Source organism: Chiloscyllium punctatum, chromosome 32, assembly GCF_047496795.1.
Source record: "Chiloscyllium punctatum isolate Juve2018m chromosome 32, sChiPun1.3, whole genome shotgun sequence".
Lineage (NCBI taxonomy): Eukaryota > Metazoa > Chordata > Chondrichthyes > Orectolobiformes > Hemiscylliidae > Chiloscyllium > Chiloscyllium punctatum.
This window is the reverse complement of record NC_092770.1, coordinates 39,432,533-39,452,252: the sequence shown is the minus strand read 5'-3', so window position 1 is coordinate 39,452,252 and position 19,720 is coordinate 39,432,533. Positions and strand designations below refer to the sequence as shown.

The 19,720-nt window shown below is 37.8% G+C and overlaps 1 protein-coding gene across 2 annotated transcripts in view; it reads right to left on the bottom strand.

Annotated features, from left to right (window-relative positions):
* The window catches only part of dusp16 (dual specificity phosphatase 16), a 99,367-nt gene that overhangs the window by 4,204 nt on the left and 75,443 nt on the right, over positions 1-19,720 (bottom strand). For both annotated transcript variants that reach the window (XM_072552127.1, XM_072552129.1), the window contains exons 4-6: positions 7,459-7,622; positions 6,962-7,121; positions 4,598-4,721 (exon numbers count right to left, since the gene is read on the bottom strand). In XM_072552127.1, the coding sequence (XP_072408228.1) occupies positions 4,598-4,721; positions 6,962-7,121; positions 7,459-7,622 (448 nt within the window). The remainder of the gene's footprint in view (positions 1-4,597; positions 4,722-6,961; positions 7,122-7,458; positions 7,623-19,720) is intronic.

Genomic DNA, 19,720 nt, shown 5'->3' with positions numbered 1-19,720 from the left:
GTCAGCATTTCATTTGTTTTACTGGTTATTCTTTATAAATTGTCGAAGAACGTGGTGCTGGAAAAGCACAACCGGTCAGTCAGCATCCGAGGAAGAGGAGGATTGACTTTAAGTGTAAGTTCTTCATTCCTGATGAAGGGCTTATGCTCAAAACATTGATCCTCCTGCTCTTCACGTGCTGCATGACCGGCTGTGCTTTTCCAGCACCACACTCGTTGACTCTGATCTCCAGCATCTGCAGTCCTATTCTTTATAATTGTCCATCACAATTTAATAATTCACGTAAGTGGGCTTGTAAGATTCTTGAACCTCCAATTCCGGTTTACCGTCACTTTTTGGACCTTGTAAAGATAGTCAAAGCTGCTTTTACTGTCTCTTTCCACTTGTCCCCATAGCCATGCTCACAGCAAGTATTCAGAACAGAGAAGTGGTCAACAAGAGCATTTTTTAAAAAAAATAACAGCTCCAGCTCTGCGTTGTTGGGAACTGGACTTTCAAAACCCCAGAGTTCCAGCTTTAGGTCAGATCCCATTGGATCCGAAGCTCAAATGGGAACAGAGATGTGAGCAGGTGGATGAGGGTGGAAGAGTATTGGGATGGAGAGGATTTGCAGCACTCTGGAGCACTTAAATGTAGCTTTTTACATACAGCATCTTTTGTTTAAATGAAATGATGCAGAAATTTAAAGATGTAAAGTACTTCAACTTGCAGAGTGTATTTTGTTCTGGTAATGAAAGGGTTTTAATGGAAAAATGTGATGTACTTAAAGTTACGGTATTCACTTAAGTTGCAGATTTTAGGAAGAGTTATTATCCTTACTCTGTTCAATCTAATTCAATTCTTAATTGGTCCTCAATGCCGACAGCTTTATCTGACATTTGATTAAAGTCTTCAAGTCTATGTAAATAACAGCCATAGACATACCCAATGAATACTGTTGAACATTTTGAATAATGTGGCTGTAAGTAGTATACAGGGGATTGTCCTACCTTTCTGCAAATTCATACTGGCTAGCTGAAATTTTAAGTCATACTTTCCTTAATTACAAATTCTTTAACCAAACATTTCTCATTGGGAAGTTATGACCTGATTTCTCCTCCTTTAAAATACAGGAACAGTTTCTGCTTCCTAAAAAGTTTAATTGTAAAATATCTTCTCCTCGGGTGTGTTTTAATGGACAAAAGGCACTAAGAAAATGTCCAATTTTGCAGAATCTGTTATTACATTCCTTGGGTTTTCTGATATGCTAATCTCTTCTACATATGCCATTTCCTTATTTTAATGTCACTATTTATAGCATCATTTAGTTTTTATGGAATGTGCATTGTTCTTAACCATTTCTTTTTCTTAATTGTAGAAGATTTGTGTTTTCCTTGGCAAGTTTCGTCTGCTTCATCCATCCTATACTATTTGTTTCTCTTCACATGTATGTAAATTTTGTTTTATGGTGCTCGACCTTTTTATGTAAACACTCCCTGCCATCAACTCTGAGCTTTACAAGGTGTATATGTAATATGGTCTTTTTTCAAATGGACCTGTTTGTGATCTGGTTACTGAGAGAGAGAGAGAGAGAGAGAGAAAGTTCAACAAGGTTTTCAAGGTGTGCGCGCGCTAGTTTTAACACCTTTTCAGAACATTTCATAGAAACTGGACAGCAGCTGTTTAAGATGTAAAGCAAAGGAGCTACTGCTGCGGGGAAGCAATGGACAAGGAAGATGCCTTGAAATGGAGAGTCACCGAAGTATGCTACAAAAAAAAGTGAGCTGAGTGGAATGATCGACAAAAGGACTGTAGACCTCTGCTATGACAGGCTAAAATGCTCGAGCTGAGAGTGACTCTAGGCATTGTGTAAAATGGAGACATTTTTTGCATTAGTTAATGTGACCTGTTTAGTTATGTTTGATCTATGGTTGAACATTTATATCAAAAATCTTGAAATATTAAATACTGTTCTTTGACCCATTTGTCTATAGGAGATATGCAGCATGTTCACTGACCACCTGCAATTTTATCCAAATTACTGCAAAAAAGCCACTACTTAAATCAGGTTGAAGTCACCCTTACCTAGATTTCAAGTCTTAGGTTTCTCCTTTCAAAACCAATTACTAAAACATCACATTACTATATTACAGTCACTATTAGAAAAATGGTCCACACAACATTAGGCAGTTAAACAAATTGGGCTCATTATATTTAATAGGGTGGTCCCTTTAATTTTGGAACAATCTATCCTGAACATAAGCTCAACAGAAAGATATTGAATTTGAGTGATTATCTTAAAAATGACTCTGGCTGCATATGGTGTCTAACCTCTACATAAATACATTCCAACATTTCACAGCAGCTACACAGGGGTTTATACACAAAAGTTCCCATCACAGTCTGAAGGTATTTTCTTTCTTCTGCCAGTATTGCCTCTGTTACTTGTTTACTAGTAGTTCAAAAACAAAGATATTTAAAAATTCATTTCACAGGATGAGAATGTTCTTGGTGAGGCCCCCATTTACTGTCCATCCATAATTGCATAGAGGGCAATTAAGAGTCAACCACATTGATGTGGGTCTGGAGTCACATGTAGGACATGAAGGATATTTTTCTGACAATCAACAGTAGATTCATCATCATCATTAGACTCTTAATTCTAGATTTTCAATGATTTCAAATTCATTGGCAGGATTTGAACTCCCCTTCACAACTTGACAGCCTGCCCTTCAATTTTTAAGTCTTTATGACTGCCTTTCCAGAAAAAATGCATAGTTTTCCTAGCTTAGTACTTGTGCTAGCATCTATTGAAATGAAGTTCTTCTTTGATATTTCTTCAGCTATTTCTTTTACCTCTAATATACTTATCTTCATGTTAATTTACATCTGTATCAGATAATAACTCAGTCTTTAAACAAACATTCTCTCTCAAAAAGGATCTCTTGCCTATTGTTTCATACATTTAGGTCCCAGTATAAACAACTGTCACTGAAAACACTGCCTTCTTCTCCAATACCCTCCAGGATGGTCCTTGCCTCAGCACCAGGCTGAGGCAGGCAATAAATCACTCTTAATCCTATGTTCAAAGAATGCTAGCTATCCCCCTTATACCTGATTATATAACCACATCAAGTTTTCCTCCCATTTCTTTGAAAAGCTCCCTGTTATAACAAGTGCTATGATCTGCAAATTATCTGTCCTGGTAGCATGACCCCTCATTCCTTTCTCTGGATCTTTGTTCTTAATCCCCCTGGATTTCCCTTTATATTTTGTCCAATATTAGTTTTACCAATCCCATTCTGAACCTGCACCTAAGATGTGGCCACAGTCTGAAGCAAATCATGTAAATACATCTCCCCTTTTATTGGTTGGAGTATTGCCAGCTTGCACTGCATATTAGCTCATTGACAGTGAGAGATTTGAGGCAAAGACAGGCATGTTTACTCGTGAAAGACTCTGTCCATATACTCCCATGTACCGTAGTCCAGGCATACAACCTGTTTGGCCAGTCAAATGGCTTTTTAAGAAGCCTGGAAAGTCATCCAGCTGTAAAATAGTTGCTACAGAATAGCAAGTGTTAAATTAGTACTTGATAAACACAAAGACAATACCCAGGCATCAAATCAAGACAAGATGTTCAATTCCAGCCAATTGACTCAAACATTTGTCTCATTTAGGTAGGGTGTGGTGTCCAAGTCAGAAGTCTATTATGATAGAAGGGTTTTGGATTTCAGGTGATAAATAGGATTCAATGAGACTGTTTTTTGCCCTTAAGATTTCTAGTCCCAAGACCAAATGGATAGCCCGATCCTCAATTATGACTAATTCCAGCAATTGCTGAGATAAAGTTGAACTGCTCAATGTCTGGTTCTACTAAGTGCCCCCTATTATGAATGGCAGAGTCCAGCCAATTTAACTTTTTAAGTTAATGTGCAGAAACGTAAGTGCACAAGAGACAGTATGTTTATGGGACCTGAAATGTCCACAGCGAAACTAGCCACATTAATCTCCAGGGGTTAATAGCTTGCAATGCAGAGTGACACCAACAGAATGGATTCTATACCTGCATCAGTTGAAGTTACCATGAAAGACTCTGATTAATCTTTTCCCTTGCCTGAGGCATTTTGACCCTTAGGCTAAACCACTACCAGTCATCATCTCTCTCTTTCTCTCTCTCTCTCTCATGAGTGCAGCCCTATGGCTGCAGTATGAGAGCTATGACAACTTTAATTTATCATTGCAATGCTGTACAAATGAGGTATGACCTACCACAAAAAGCAGAACACATCCAACATAACCAATTAGTGATGTTTTTCCAAATTATAACCAAAGTGAATCCATAACAACAAGGAATGCCACCCTTACTAAACTCAACAATAACCAGTTTTCTAATATTTAACAGTTGCTATTGATGAAGTTCAGTACCACGTGACACACCAGCCACATTACTGCCATCTCCCAACTATTTTGAAGGATTAGATTATGTTTTTTAATTAGTGACTACTCCAATAAAATACACATCTCCATATCTTTAAATTTGTTATTACGTTTACATTATGAGTCAGTAACAAAATCTCCACACAAACTACTGAACTGATAACATAATACTTCTTACCTATAAGCTTCATCTAGTGACATATCCATTCGCTTCATTATATAAGCTATGGCAATAGTGGCAGAACGGGAAATTCCAGCCAAGCAGTGCACCAACACGCATCCATTTGATGCCTTTGCTTTCTCTAGAAATGAAATGAAGAAGGTACTTTAGCAATGTTCTCAGTTTTTAAAAACTGAGATTAGGTACAATTTCTAATCTATGACATTAGAACATCATACTCTTATCTAGAAGATTAGTCTGAACTATATATAATTTCATAAAATAACAGTATTGTTCACATTGTTGTGCGTCCCTTCACATAATTGCCTAGTTGCTAGATGATGCTCATGCATGTAAGCAAGTGCCATGTCAAGTTTTTGTTGTTAATTAACTCATGAATTACTATTCCTGCAATCCATCTTTGCCAATCCCAGATCGATGAAGGCCTGAAAGAAACGTGAGGAACAGTAGCTGGTAGGTTGACCACATAATGAACTTGTTGCATCAGTTCCTATGGGATCAAACGTTCATTTAACAAGCTGGGCAATGCTTGGAAAATAAACCACTTCAGTGAGTAAGTGCAAAAAGAAGAAAGAAAATTAAACTTATCTACAAAATGGATCAATGGGTATTTTTTTTTCTGCTTTGAGAGTGCTAACAATCAATTGGATCATTCAATAAATAAAGAAAATTCCAGAAAAATTGTACAGCAACCAGCTTTACACAACCATTTACTTTTTCCTCAGAGGATTCTGTGATTTTGAACACAATCTCAAAGCAACAAACAGATGGTGATTGAATTTTTTTTTGAAAAGTGGAGATAAGATTCTTGTTGACCAAGGGAATCAAAGGTTAACGGGGGAAAAGAGGGGTGTGTAGAATCTGAAACATTAAGAGCAACCGTGATGTCACTGAATGGTAGAGCCAGCTCAAGGAGCTGAATCGTCTACCTAAAGTTATACAGCATGGAAACAGACCCTTTGGTTCAACTCATCCATGCTAACCAGATATTCTAAACTGATTTAGTCCCAATTGCCAGCACATGGTCCATATCCCTCTAAACACTTTCTATTCATGTATCCATCCAGATGCCCTTTAAACGATGTAATTGTACTCACCTGCACTGCTTCCACTGGCAGCTCATTCTATACAGGCATCACCCTGTGGGTGAAAATGTTGCCCTTCAGGTCTCTTTTAAATCTTTTGCCCTCACTTTAAATGTATGCCATCCAGTTTTGGACTCCCCTATCCTGGGAAAAATTCCTTGACTATTCACCCTGTGATGATGCTGCTCCTTTAACAAGATTATGTTGTCCTTTTTTCCAGGAGATCAAAACACAGGTTCCAAAAAGTCTGGGTTTTTAATTGTTTTAGGGCCAATTTGATTAGAGCTAACAGATACTGTCCCAGGAAAAAGGCTTTCAAGTTTTAGAAAAAAAACACTTGTGCAATGAAAGGGGGGTGGTCAGTTCTCCCAGCTCAGTTTTTCTCTGGTTTTGGCAGCCTGCCTATTCACTGAAAGCAGTCAGACAGTTTTTGACATGGAAGAAGGTGTTCCATGCTGTCACCTCTCTCTGACTTCTCTCCTGTAAGACTCTGCTTGATTTTACCTTTTGTGCCAAAGGGTGTTTATGGGGATTGTTGCAAGCATTTGGAACAGCATCATTAAGTTGGGATAATCTGTTGGGTTTTCAGATAGGTTAGGTTATTCAGCATTCTGTTCTCTGTTGTTTATGTTTCATCCGGTAATCTTGTAAATAAATTCTGTTTTATTTAAAATTAAGTGGTTTGACCAGCAGCACCTCTTCTGGAATAACTGCTTTCCACCTGCTTAAAACAACTAGCAAAGTTAGAGTCTGGGCTACTTTCTGGAAGTGTTTTGAGGGGGTCTGGCTTGGTTCATAACAACCCAATCCATGCCCTTCATGATGATATAAACATCTATGAGGTCTCTGCTCAGCTTTGGATGCCCCAGCCTATGCAGCCCCTCCCTAAAGCCCTACTTCATCTTCTAATTTGTAAACTAGTTTTTTTTTGGGAAAAGTTGGACTGGAATATTTATTTGCTGAAAGATCAAAATAACAGATTTTATTGTTTCCATTCTGATGATCTAATGTAGATTTACATTTGCAATTTCTCAGAGATCCTAATCTCAGTTTTACGAAGCAGTGTCAAATGGAAAGTACAACATTCCACTATGGGGGAGGGAAGCAGTCACAACAAGGTAAAGCACCCAAGCTCTTCTCACACATCCATCTCCTTCCTGAATGAAGGACAATTATAATCAGGAAGTCTCAAAGTCACAACATGAAAGCATAATCAAAATACCCCAAGGTATTACAATTTATTTAAGAAACAAGAAAATAAAAAGTCCCTACTGACCTATAAATTCTACTGATTTGTCCAGCCAAGGCAAAATCTTCTCACAAAAGCTGTCATTGACTGGAACTCGTAGGAAGTGACTCTCTGGGATAAAGTCAGGTTTTGGGCATGTGTTACTTGCATTGAGTACATAGCCAATATCAATCTGCTGCATTAGCTCCTATATTTGAAGTAAAACAGAAAATATATAATTACTATTCAGTACAAATCAAATTATATGATTATCACAAACTGGAACTTTGTTTAGTTTAATTCTAACTCAGATCCGTAAATTCTCAAAATACCGTGAACTCAATTTTAACTTTGGAAGTGGGTATGTTTTGAATCAAATCAGTCTTGCTCCATTTGTTTCCTTTTTGTGGTACATTTATTGGCGCAAATACACAAAACAAGTAGTAAAACATCACTTTAATAGGAAATTAAATCAATTAATTACAGTGAGTGCTATATTGTGCAGAAATCAAAGGTTTGTGTACACTGGCAGCTACACTCCTTACCCTGTTTAATACATCTCGTTGACAACCAAGGTAAAGATGAGGAAGAATGCGAGTTGGGCCAGTGTTGGTTACAGGTAAGCATGGCTGTGAAATGCTAGTTGGTACTAGAGCAGATTTTCCTTCACAGAGGCCTGAGAAGCTAGATGAAAATGTAGCAAATCCACCTATAGACAACATCAAAAATAGACAAAATGATCAGGGTATAACTAAAAACTTTAGCAATGTCAAAACTGACAAAGAGAACGATCAACTCTTTCCAAAACTTTGCACAAAACTCAAAAGAGGTAAGGAATAGTACTTGCTCTCCCTCCTATTTTGCTTTTTACTGGTGTCAAGCATGTTCAATAACTAACACTGCTTTATTCTTGCTGGCTATTCACAAAGGTCACCCAAAAAAGTCCAACAACTAATCCCTATACAGTACAAAGACTACAGCTGTTTTGTTTCACCCTTCAATTCACTTCCCCTGTGCAGTGCCTCCTGCCCATTGTAGATGATGGGCTAAAATGTTTGTTCCCAAATTCCTAGTTGTAGTTGCTAAGTGCATGGAGTAATTTAGTGACAATTTAGCCAATTATTAGTTTTATCTTTTTAAGCAGAAAATAAATTTGTTGGTTGATTGCTCTAAATTAAAGATCATCATTCTAGTAGAGGCTTGTATTCTAGGCTCAGACTCTATTCTTCTGTCTACCCCCTAGCTTCTTCCATATAGGCTCCTGCTCACCACTGCAAGCCACACCAAATGAATCTGAAGACTCATTTCATGGCAAGGAGTCAAAACCAAAATGCACAATTAACTGTCGCATCTTTTAAAATGATGATTGGTGTGTTACTGTTGTTTAAAAATAAAATATTTGCATTTATATCATTTTTCATTACTACCAGACAGCCTCAAAGCACCTGACAGCCAATGCTTACTTTTGGAATATTGTCACTCTTTATAATGAAGACTTGCTGTCAGTCAGATCTTGTACATGTGCTGAAGGCCATGTCACATTTTTTTCAATTATTGCTTGAAAATGTATAGTGCAAACAAAATGGCAATTTTAACCCAACCGAATTCATAAGTCAATAAAACAAATAATTTGATCTTACTAGATCTTAACCTATTGTAATTATTTTGGCCACCATTTTAACAATTAATCATTTAATTAAGGTCCAAGCCCCCCGAATGGTGTGCAAATTGGGGTCCTATAATGCAAAAGGACGCCAGTGTGATTTTAACTGCCCCACCCAGTGTCAAATCCACCAAATACAACTGGGATGCTACCTATCTGACTTTTAGCAGACAGATTGAAAGGACTAAAGAGTTGGTATGCTGTTCTATTTAGCATATTCCCAATGGGTTTTTGCCTTTTGTCTTGATGAAATCTTTCAGCTTACCACCCTACAGTCTTTTGTTTCATTGCTTTGGATGGAATTATAGCCTCATTATCCAAGATAGGCAGATAGAAATGTTGGAAGATTGTAGGTAAAGCAGTGTTTTGCTTGAATAAAGCTAAACCTAGTCTAAAAGTTAGCAGAACTTATTGGATATCTTTCAGAAACAGTACAGCAGGAGGCTGTTCTTTAACAGATAGAAGGCTACAAACATCAGCAGCAATCTATTTGTTGACATGGACATTGTGACAGTGGATGTCAAAGTCAAAGGGGCTGTCAACGTTTTTGATGCTTATTGATGGGTATATCACCAGCATCTCTCTGGTTGCAATACACACTATATTAAAGGCCAAAATCTTTATTTGTTAGACCCAACCAATACTCAACCAAAGATCAGTAACACAGAGTTTAGCATTGGCTCCAAAATTCCATAAACAATTGCTCACCTTTACGTATTTAGCATAATTTTTATTTTAGAATTTTTAAGGATCTGTAATCAAATTTGACAGGACACATTTCTCAAATTTCTACCAATTAATAAAACTCCTATCACTAAAGGCCTTCTTGAAAATCACATTCACAACTTAGGAATCCGACGATGTCAGACAAACTGTTTGCTAACTTTGCAACATAGAGTGAGTCAAGTGAAGTATTGGCAGATGGATCTAGGTTTGCTCAGTGAAAACTGACTGTGTCTTCAGCTGATGTCACTGAAATTTCCAAAGGACAGATCTCTGGGGAATATGGGCAGCAGGAAGTGAAAACATTGCAAATAATACCCTGGTCATAATTAGGTAAATTAAAATGGAACCAGTGAGAAGTTGAAAGAGGGTGGTGTTGTGAATCATGTCAAAGACCACAGACAAATCAAGAACAATGGAGGCATCATCTACCACTACTCACTAAGGCCAGGAGAGGAAGATTAAAAGGAAGAAATTTTGTGATGTTATGACCCAATTGGAAAAGTATACTGATTCTTGAGACTCATGGCTCCTAGAGTCATTACAAAAGTTAATGATTTAATTAAAAGTATGCAAAGCCTCCAATTTACCTATCTGATGGACTCAGATTCTGGGTACAGATAAATAAAAATATGAAATAAAAACTCACATTCCATAAAAATAATAGAAAAAAAATCTGGTGTTGTGGTTGGAGGAAAAACTTCAAGGAAATCGTTCAAAAGTATTAGTGCACAGCATTTGATGATATATTTCTTTTGCTTCCCAAGAACTTCATTTCTCCAAGTGGAATCTTTCACTTCTTTGCCAGAGGCACAGGGCAATTGGTACTCTAATTATAAAATCTCTTGGGGTTACCAGTTGAAAGCAACATCTAACAGCGAATGATGGGAAAGATTAATTGACTGTCTCCAGGCTTGAGTTACTTTGCTACAGAGATATTGACACAGACACTGCTCCTTTTAATTTGGACACCTACGCCTCTGAGTTGTTCACACAAAGCAGGTGTTCTGCTGCCCAACAACCAGTGAGTTATCATCAGGCTGATGACTTCTGGCATCCACAACTGCTCACAATTGCACAAATCAGTTCTGTACTCTGCCGCTGGCCAAATCCCACACCACACATACACAACCCAATGCCATGCCAACGTACCTCTCCTCCCTCACCACTTGAAACAAACCAGTAATCTAGACACAACTCACAGCACAATTCACAATGAATTTCAGTAACTTGTTTTCAAAAAGTGCAGTAGCTCCTTTCATAATCCTTGATTTTAAAAGTTATTTTTACATATAGTTGTCAAAAATAAAGTAAAATAAAACTAAATGAATGAACCATACAATTTAAAAGAAACATTAAAAGTGCAACCGTCAACTATAAACATTCACTAGCATTTGACTAAATATCTCAAATTATAATTTTTAGTGCATCATAAACCTGTCACAGCACAGTTCAGGGTACATTGTGGTTTCAAAACTATTTTGAAGCTAGTTCCCAAAAAAGCAAGAAGTTTGCCCATTTTCACGGTCATCATAATTTTCTCCAGTGTTATTTTTATGTCACATATAATTCAATAATTCTGTCTTCATTGCCATGTATTATGGATGGGGAAAAGAAATTAAGAGATAACTTTTCCCCTTTCTGCTCAATTGTCTGCAATAACAACACCCCTTCTTCACACATTCCAAAATGCAAATACAATCAAAAACACACATACATGCATAAAGGATGGACTCTAAAAGAACAAAGCATGCCATTAGTTTATTAACAGAATACAAGAAGCAAATTGAGTCTTTAAGGCACTACACGGAGTAGGTAAAACTACATAGAGTAGGTTGGACGGGCACCTTCCCTGAAGATGAAGGGAAGTTGGAAGTCTCTGAAGCTCCAGATGAGGCTATGGGTGATTTGCAGAGATGAAACCTTGCAGGTAAAAATGAATTTATTGCCTTCACGCTGCCTGAGCTGGATTGTTGTTGGGCATGTTTCTAATCTACTGACAGGAGTTATGGTCCCTCTTTTGTCCTGTTGGTTCCCAGAGTGACACTTTCCTGTCTGATTGTTGGAGTAGGAAGATAACTCAGTTTCGATAATGTGACCATAAGAGCAGAGCTTCCACTGTCCACACAATTAGATGTTAGAAGCCAGTGCTACACAATTGTAGATGTTCATGGTATTTTAATCATAAACTGTGTTTTGTTTAAACAGACCTTTAGTTTGTATCTGCAAAGTTTAAATTCTCTTAATTTTCCCCAATATAATCCACACGATCCAATATGATGCACTTATTTTTATGTAAAAGTTTTGCTCACTTATAAGTATCTTCACTTTTATGCTCTGCAATATTAACAGATTTCTGGAGCCCATAATTGCAAGAACAGATGTTCATTTGCATTTAACAGAAGTTGTAACAAAGCAGCATGCATCACTGTCTGAAGAAGTGGTTACTGTAATGCTAATAAAACTACTTCAAATAGGAGCTAATGTATTTTAGATCAGTTTGTGATTATCTGTTAATAATTAAAAACATCTCCACATTAAAAAGCACAGTCGGCACGTGGTTCACCGTTTATTGGTTCTATGCATTAATCAAGATGGCCCAACTTTCATGGAACTGCTAACATTTCAGTCATGAGCCCATTTTAAGATTTCATATTTTAAAAGCATTGCACAGAGGTTGCTCTCCTAAAATTCTTAACAGATGAAACAGGAAAACAGTAAATCTATTTAGCTCCTTTATTATATTCTCTTCATGCAACAAATCCTCTTCACAGAAATTGCCTGCATGTATACAGTGCCATTAATGTCTGAATTAATGTTCCTTCATAAAGAGGGATAGATATTGAATTGAGTGGGAGTGACCAAATTCTGTTCTACATGGTATTGAAGTTAAAGTGTTCTTGATGCTGCACTCATCCAGGCGAGCACTAATTCTTGGCATGTGGGGTATCAAGAGATGAAGGTGGGAAGTGGCAAATCATTTGTTGGAGATACTCAGCTTTTGCCCCTGTTCTTGCAACTGCCATGTCAGGCCAGTTAAAAACAGAAGAATACATGCAGCACAAAAAGGAATCGCCCATTTAGCTCTTTGAGCTTGTTTCACCATTCAAAACAAATTGTAGATGATTATCTATCTAAACACCATCTTCTCACACTATCTCCACATCCCATAGTATCCAGAGTTAATTGGTCTCTTGCTTGAATAACTTAATGACTTAGATTCTTAATGTCGTGATTTTACATCTTTATGTGAAAAAAAATTGTCCTCATCTCAGTTAATGACTGATCATTTGCTCTGATGCCGTGTCACAACAAAGAATATTCTTAAGGATGCTGAAGAAGTTCGGCAAGTCCAGAAGGACCCTCACCAACAACTTTTACAGATGCACATTAGAATGCATTCTATCTAGGTGCAGAGACGCCTTGGTATAGCAACTGCTCTGCCCAGGATTGTAAGAAACTACAGAAAATTGTGTACACAGCCCAGACTATGATGAAAGCCATCCTCCCATCCATGGGCCCTATCTGCACTTCTCCTTGCCATGGAAAGGCCACCAAAGTAATTAAAGACCCCTCCCATCCTAGTAATACTCTCTTCCAACCTCTTCAATCAGACAGAAGATACAGAAGCTTAAACAATCACACCATCAGGTTCAAGAACAGCTTCTTCCCTGCGGTTATTAGACTGCTGAATAGACTGCTCTAATTTCAAACCTAATGTTGATCTTGCTTTTGTGCACATCCTGTTCAGCTTTAATCTTGTGTACCTTGATCATCTGAACACTAATGATCCTCACGTTCTTGTATGCTATGATTCCCACCTATACAACTTGCAAAACAAAAATTTTCATTGCGCTTAGGTACATGTGACAACAATAAAACAAATCAAATCCCTAATTCTGGACTGTTAAGGCAGGGAAATATCATCCCAGATTTATCCCTTCAAAGCCCTTAAGAATTTGATATGCTTCATTGAAAGTGCTTCTCATTATGCCATACATTGGGGAAAATAGACCAAAACTACACAGTCTCTCTTCATAGACGTGATTTTCCTAAGCACTAGTATGATGAAGTTTTGTTGCCTTCCCACCAAGATAAGATGTCCTTTCTTAGGTAAGGACTTGAAACTGTATGCAATACTCCAAGCTAATTGTGTCAAAGCTCTATAAAATTGCAGGCTAACTGGTCTATAGCTCACAGTTTTCTCTCTCGCCCCCTTCTTCCTTGAATAATGAGATTACATTTTCTCCCTACTGCAACTGATCTGGATTTTCAGGAATTCTGGAAAATCAAAACAATTGCACTCATTACGTCCATGACAACCATTTTTAAAGATCTGGGATGCAAACCATCAAGCCTAAGAGATTAATCAACTTTAAGTTCCAGTAATATTTTTAATGTCTTGCCATTTCTTTATTCACCTTTACAGTTTCCATTGAAAAGAGAGACATGCTGGAACTTGCACTCATCAGGACAAACTTCAAATGATCACAACAATTTATTCTACAGCAAGAGGATGGGAACCATTGGGAAGATCTAATTTGCATAAACTCAGAGCATTTTGAAAAACAGAGGAGATTTTCATTCCATGCATTTGGAATTGATTCAATTCTGGATTTCAGGTGGTGAGAAGAAAACAAAATCTTTGGAAACATTGTGCCATCCAGTATTCTCAGTATAACATCTTTGAAAGCACTGGTTTCCAGTCTCTCCATTCTTGAAACCAATGTTCCTTTTTCAGGAACTATAGATAACAACCATACACTAGAAATCTCAGGCCTCAAAAGGAACAATTATTCCTGGACAAGAATCATGAAAAGGTTTTTCCATAAAAGCAAAAGTTTAATTCACCTTCACTTTCCAGATTTTCTGGTTTGAAATCTATTGTATATAACCTTTTGAGCGCAATGATCACAGTCTAAACATAATTCATGCACAAAATACACCTAAATCACAAATGAACAATCTTTTAAAATCGATCAATAATGAACCTCATGCCTTCAGATAACCTATCGTATTTTGCAGCAATTGCACTCACGAAGGTGATAGTCACCTCCTTGGAAATGGGAGAGCAGTTCCCTTGGCAATTTCAGTGGGCAAGTCACATACAGACCAGAGTGAGTCGACAATGTGTTGCTGGGAAAAGCACAGCAGGTCAGGCAACATCCGAGCAGCAGGAGAATCGATGTTTCGGGCATAAGCCCTTCATCAGGAACAAGGCTTGTGGGACAGGGCTGAGAGATAAAAGGGAGGGGGTGGGGTGGGTAGCTGAGAAAGTGACAGGTGGATAAAAGGTGAGGGAGAAGGCCATAGGTCAGAGGGGGCAGTGATGAACAGGTCAGGAGGGCGGTACTGAGTTGGAGGCTTGGGCCTGAGATAATGTTGGGAGAGGGGAAATGAAGACATTTATCCCGTGTGGTTGCAGGGTCCCAAGGCAGGACACGAGATGTTCTTCCTCCAGGCATCAGATGGTAACAGTTTGACAGTGGACGAGGCCCAGGACCTGCATGTCCTTGACGGAGTGGGAGTGGGAGGGGGAGTTGAAGTATTCAGCCAGAGGGTAGTGGGGTTGGTGGGTGCGGGTGTCCCAGAGATGTTCTCTGGAACAATCCGTAAGAAGGCGTGAGCAAGGTTGGCAGATTGCCTGCCTTGCAGGAAACTAGTGAAGCAGATGAGTTTTTGACAGTTCGGTTGCACCACAATCACCACTATTCCAGATCTGTTTCAGTGAGTTTAGATTCTCCAGCTTTCGTGGTGGGAATTTAACTAATCACTCTGAATTACCAATACTGTAGCATAACCAATATGCTCCTGTTCCTACTGTACCACCTGTGATCACTTCTGCATGTAAAACTTTAGCAGACTTTAAAATTAGCAGCTGAACATTACAACTAGGCAGCCCATTTCCTTCTCCCACCAAATCCCAGACAGATTCATTGTTATGACTAGTCAGCAATTTGTTCTTCATCTATATCATCCAACCACCACAGTGGTTAAAGGCAAACAGGACTGACTTTGGTCTGCTGTTGTCTATCAATTCCTATGATTCTATAACTTCTGCAAGGCTACAGAATATTGTTCCATGTCTCACTACAATATGCTACTTTTTCTTATTAGTATGCAGGAATTCTATGATCAGCTACATTGCAAATTTATATCAAATTGGCTCATGTCAATTCTGTGACTCCTGGCAAACCCTATGACACATTAGTTTCCCAGCTTGATGCTGATCAAAGAGAGTGCTGGGCATGAGTTAGAGATTATGATGCTGTACAAGTTTAATAATCCTGATAGCATCCACGAGGTGTTAAAAACTGAGTTTTGGGCTGCCAGATCTTCCTCACTTATAAGTGAATGAAAATGGCAAGAAAACACAGAAAAACAAGCAAAGGTAACTTTTGTTATTGATTAATTCAGCCATGAATTTGAACAAAGGTATTAATATGAATGTTTAATTCAAATGTTAAATTAAATATTTAACAGTCAGATGGCCAGAATTAATAATTAACTGAAAATCAGAACTGGTGCAAGGATAGTAATTAAGTACATTGCAAACACAATTCTTACAGAACACTGATAGCAGAATTAAGATGGACATCTACAAAATTACCATTTTTTAAACCTGCTTTTCAAGAGTTTCAAGAGCAAATATTTAACAATGCAAAATGAATCAAAGCGTATCAACGCTCTATGAACAAACTTCTCTCCCTTCATTCTCTTGCTGAGGTAAGAGTTGTCCAAATAAAATGTACCATGCTGACGAGAGTTCCACAGGAAATGGAGAATGACACCTTCCAACTATTAATGATTGAATAGCTCACCATTTATAGCACTATAAACATAGGTTTTTAATACTGTTTTCAAAAAACGTTATGTTCAAGCTTTACATATGGTAATCGATCGGAGTCTTTGAATATTACAGTCACCATTCATTTTGTATGAACCCAGCAACTAAAAATGTAAAACAAAAGCTTTTTCTCAATATATTGGCAAAATAGGCAGGGCAATGCAATTTAGTGATCTTCTAAAAACGTAACTTAGTGTCCCAAATACACAGCATTCCACAGAATTAAGTGCAACATTTAATGAGACTGAAGTCCCTTCATATTGCTAAAGATTGATTATTGTTCCCCAGTTCTAGCAATATTACAATAAAATTAGCAAAATTCTGAAGAATTTCATACTTACTCAAATAATTCCACTTACTTGAATCAGAATCAGATTAGGTTTCCTGAACATTGTGTACTGTAGCATCAGCTTGTACGACTTATTTAATATTGGAATGTGAGTAATACAGGCTCAATTACATTTATTACCTACTTCTAAATGCCCTGAGGAAGGGTGGGGAACAACACTTACACAAATGTTTGGTTTTTCAAGCCACATTAGAGGGCTTTCGAACCCAATTACACAGTATGGGACTAAAATCACATGGAAGTCATACCAGATATGGATGCCAGATTGCTTTTCCTGAAAGGATGTGAATAAGATCCAATTGGTTCAATAATATGTTACCACAAGAAGTCATATATTTTCATTCTCATATTTTCCTGGTTTGATTCCACAAATTACAAGTTTTACTGAACTTTGCTTCATAGCTTGATATAATGGGTTATTGCCTCTTAAAGAAGGATACAACCAGACTTCAATACCAGACTAATGTATGGTATGTATCTGTCCTTCTAAAATTGTGCATCTATATTGAATTGACTTGTGTCAAGTATGTATTTTCTACAAGCATTTTGCATTCAATTTGTACTTCAGTTATCATAGATGGTAGCAAGCAATTATTATTAAAATAAAGCATAATCAACTGAATCACTCAATACAGACAACTTTTTAAAAAATATTTCAAAATAACACAGTTAAAGTGGAACTTGTGTTAGAAAATACACTGTAACCAGAAGAAAGTCACCACTTAATTTCAGGACCTTCCAAACCAATTATGAAGCCATACTCGTAGACAAGTAAACCATCATGGTATGAGATTGTGATAACTGCAAAATGCCAGAAACAGTAAGGAGTGTTTTTTTTTACCTAATTGCAATTAAATCAGTGTAATGTTTAGAATCACTGATTAATAATGATTTTTAGATGATTTTGTGTTGCAAATACTTACAATGAATGCTTAGAACATGACTAACAATGAGGGGAAGGTCTAAAATTACAGAAGTGAAATTTTCCATTTATCAGTTGAGTGACAGGAAGTGCTATCGTTGCTACTATTGTTACCAGTAGGAAACTTACAGCTTCATTCATCTGTGTCCTAACTGAATGTTTAGCATCGAATATGCTGCAGCTGTTGCAGTGCATCTGAGTTGCACGTACATCATGGAAGACTAAAACATTGGCATTCCCCCTCCTCGTTTTACTGCTCTTGTTCCCTTTGCGTCTCAGGTTGCTGACCCCAATCCCAAGCATTGATTTCCCCAATGTCCCTAACAAAATCATATCCCCTGTGGAATCCTCTGACTGACAGCAAGCCCTTGGTTTGACTGAAGACTTTGAAACATGAACACTTGGTGAATCCACTTGGACTATGGTCGCTGCTTACTCTGCTGACACATGCCAGTTTGACATTGCATGAACCTACAGACTGTCTTGACTGCTCACTGCTGACAACCATGATAATCTGTCTGGCTTTATATCTACTCTAAAAAGCAAGTCAAGAAAAAGTACCATTAGCCTATAAGTTCAGGTAAGGCGGCAAAGCATAAAAGACAAGTCAAAACAAGGCATGGATGCTGTGAACATCAAAGTATGCACAAAGTGAGAGCGAGCACCAAGAAAGTGAGAATGCACCCAGATCCATACCTTGAGATGGGTGCCTGTTCCTGCAGCATTGTTCCAGTGAAAAGGTACTGATGGATTCCAAAGTGCAGCATTGAAGTACACAGCTGTACTGCCAGTGGATTACAGATAATGAAACTGGCACAAGGCTAGTGGTTAGGGTGCAGTGGAGACACTGCTGCCACGAAGTGTACCCAGAGATGTTCATACCTGGGGTTCATGATTGAGGTCTGGAGAAGTAAATGGTGAGTTGAAGTAGACAGGTAACCACACTGGCTTTCATGTTAGGAATTGTTGCCATCACATTTCTGTCTGGCATGTGGGAGAATGGAAAATTGTATATAAATGAGACAAGATTAACTAATCACGTGATGTTCATGTGTTTTAATATATGTAAATAGGTCTCTCACTGATCAAGAACAAGATCTTAATTGCCATCGAACACTTGGTTGGAAAAATGGAGCTTTTTGTTCTTGATGTTGAGAGGTTCCCCGCTGGCCATCTCACACTATTTTCCAAACTTCTCACCAGGGGCTGCGAGCATTCCGCTCATAGTCTAAAAACTAGTTGTTTGGAGGTGATGTATGACTAATATTCACTTAAATAAGCTGGCAGAGTGGTTGAAGTAGCTTTGGAATTATACTGCTGCATGAGTCACAACCTAGTGATCAGAAGAGAGGGAAGACAGAATTGTAAACAAAGGATCTACACACCTCCAAGTTATAATACGACTTCTTATAAAACCTAGAAGTGCTGTCTGTATCAAGACCATTTGTCCCAAAGGACAAAGCATTTATTCTTGCAGTTATAATGTATTTATGTAGGTGGAGCATCTTGATGTGATACAATTATTGTAACAACTAAGAAAGTGAAGAGGAAGGAGAAAAAAGGGAATAAGTCTATTGCTGCTGTTGAATTCTGAGAAATGTATTGTTCAGCCAAATTCAGCATAGCATCACCTTCTTTATATCTGTTTAAACATGCTTTTATATATTTAAAAGTCTAAATTATGTAACAAGTTAGTCATTTCATAATGGCTACAAAAAGTAATATTTCCAGTATATCAGAACACAGTCGGTTCTGCTAATACTCGGTAGTTCCTTCTGGTGAAATCCTGTGTTATAACAACATTGTGGAATAGCAGCACCATTTAAACTAATGGGGCCAGAATCATATTGTAACCAATACACACTTGAAAGGTTCACAATTTAGAGACTGTGTCTCCAATTGATCAATCGTGTTACAGCGAATTCCTATTAACGAAATGTGCTTTATTGCAGAACAACTTGTAATAGAACGTTTATCCAGATTTGTTTTAGAGAAAATCTCCAGCCACTAGGATATCATAGTGATGCACAATGGGGAACTGCGTACTTATACATACTCAAACTAGCATTTCTATAATAATAACAGGAGTCATAGCTCCAGGTCAAAGTTTACACTTCAAACTCACTTTTGGGAAGCTGAGTCAGAGATGTACAGCATGGAAACAGACCCTTCGGTCCAACCCGTCCATGCCAACCAGATATCTCAACCCAATCTAGTCCCACCTGCCAGCACATAGCCCATATCCCTCCAAACCCTTCCTATTCATATACCCATCCAAATGCCTGTTAAAATGTTGCAATTGT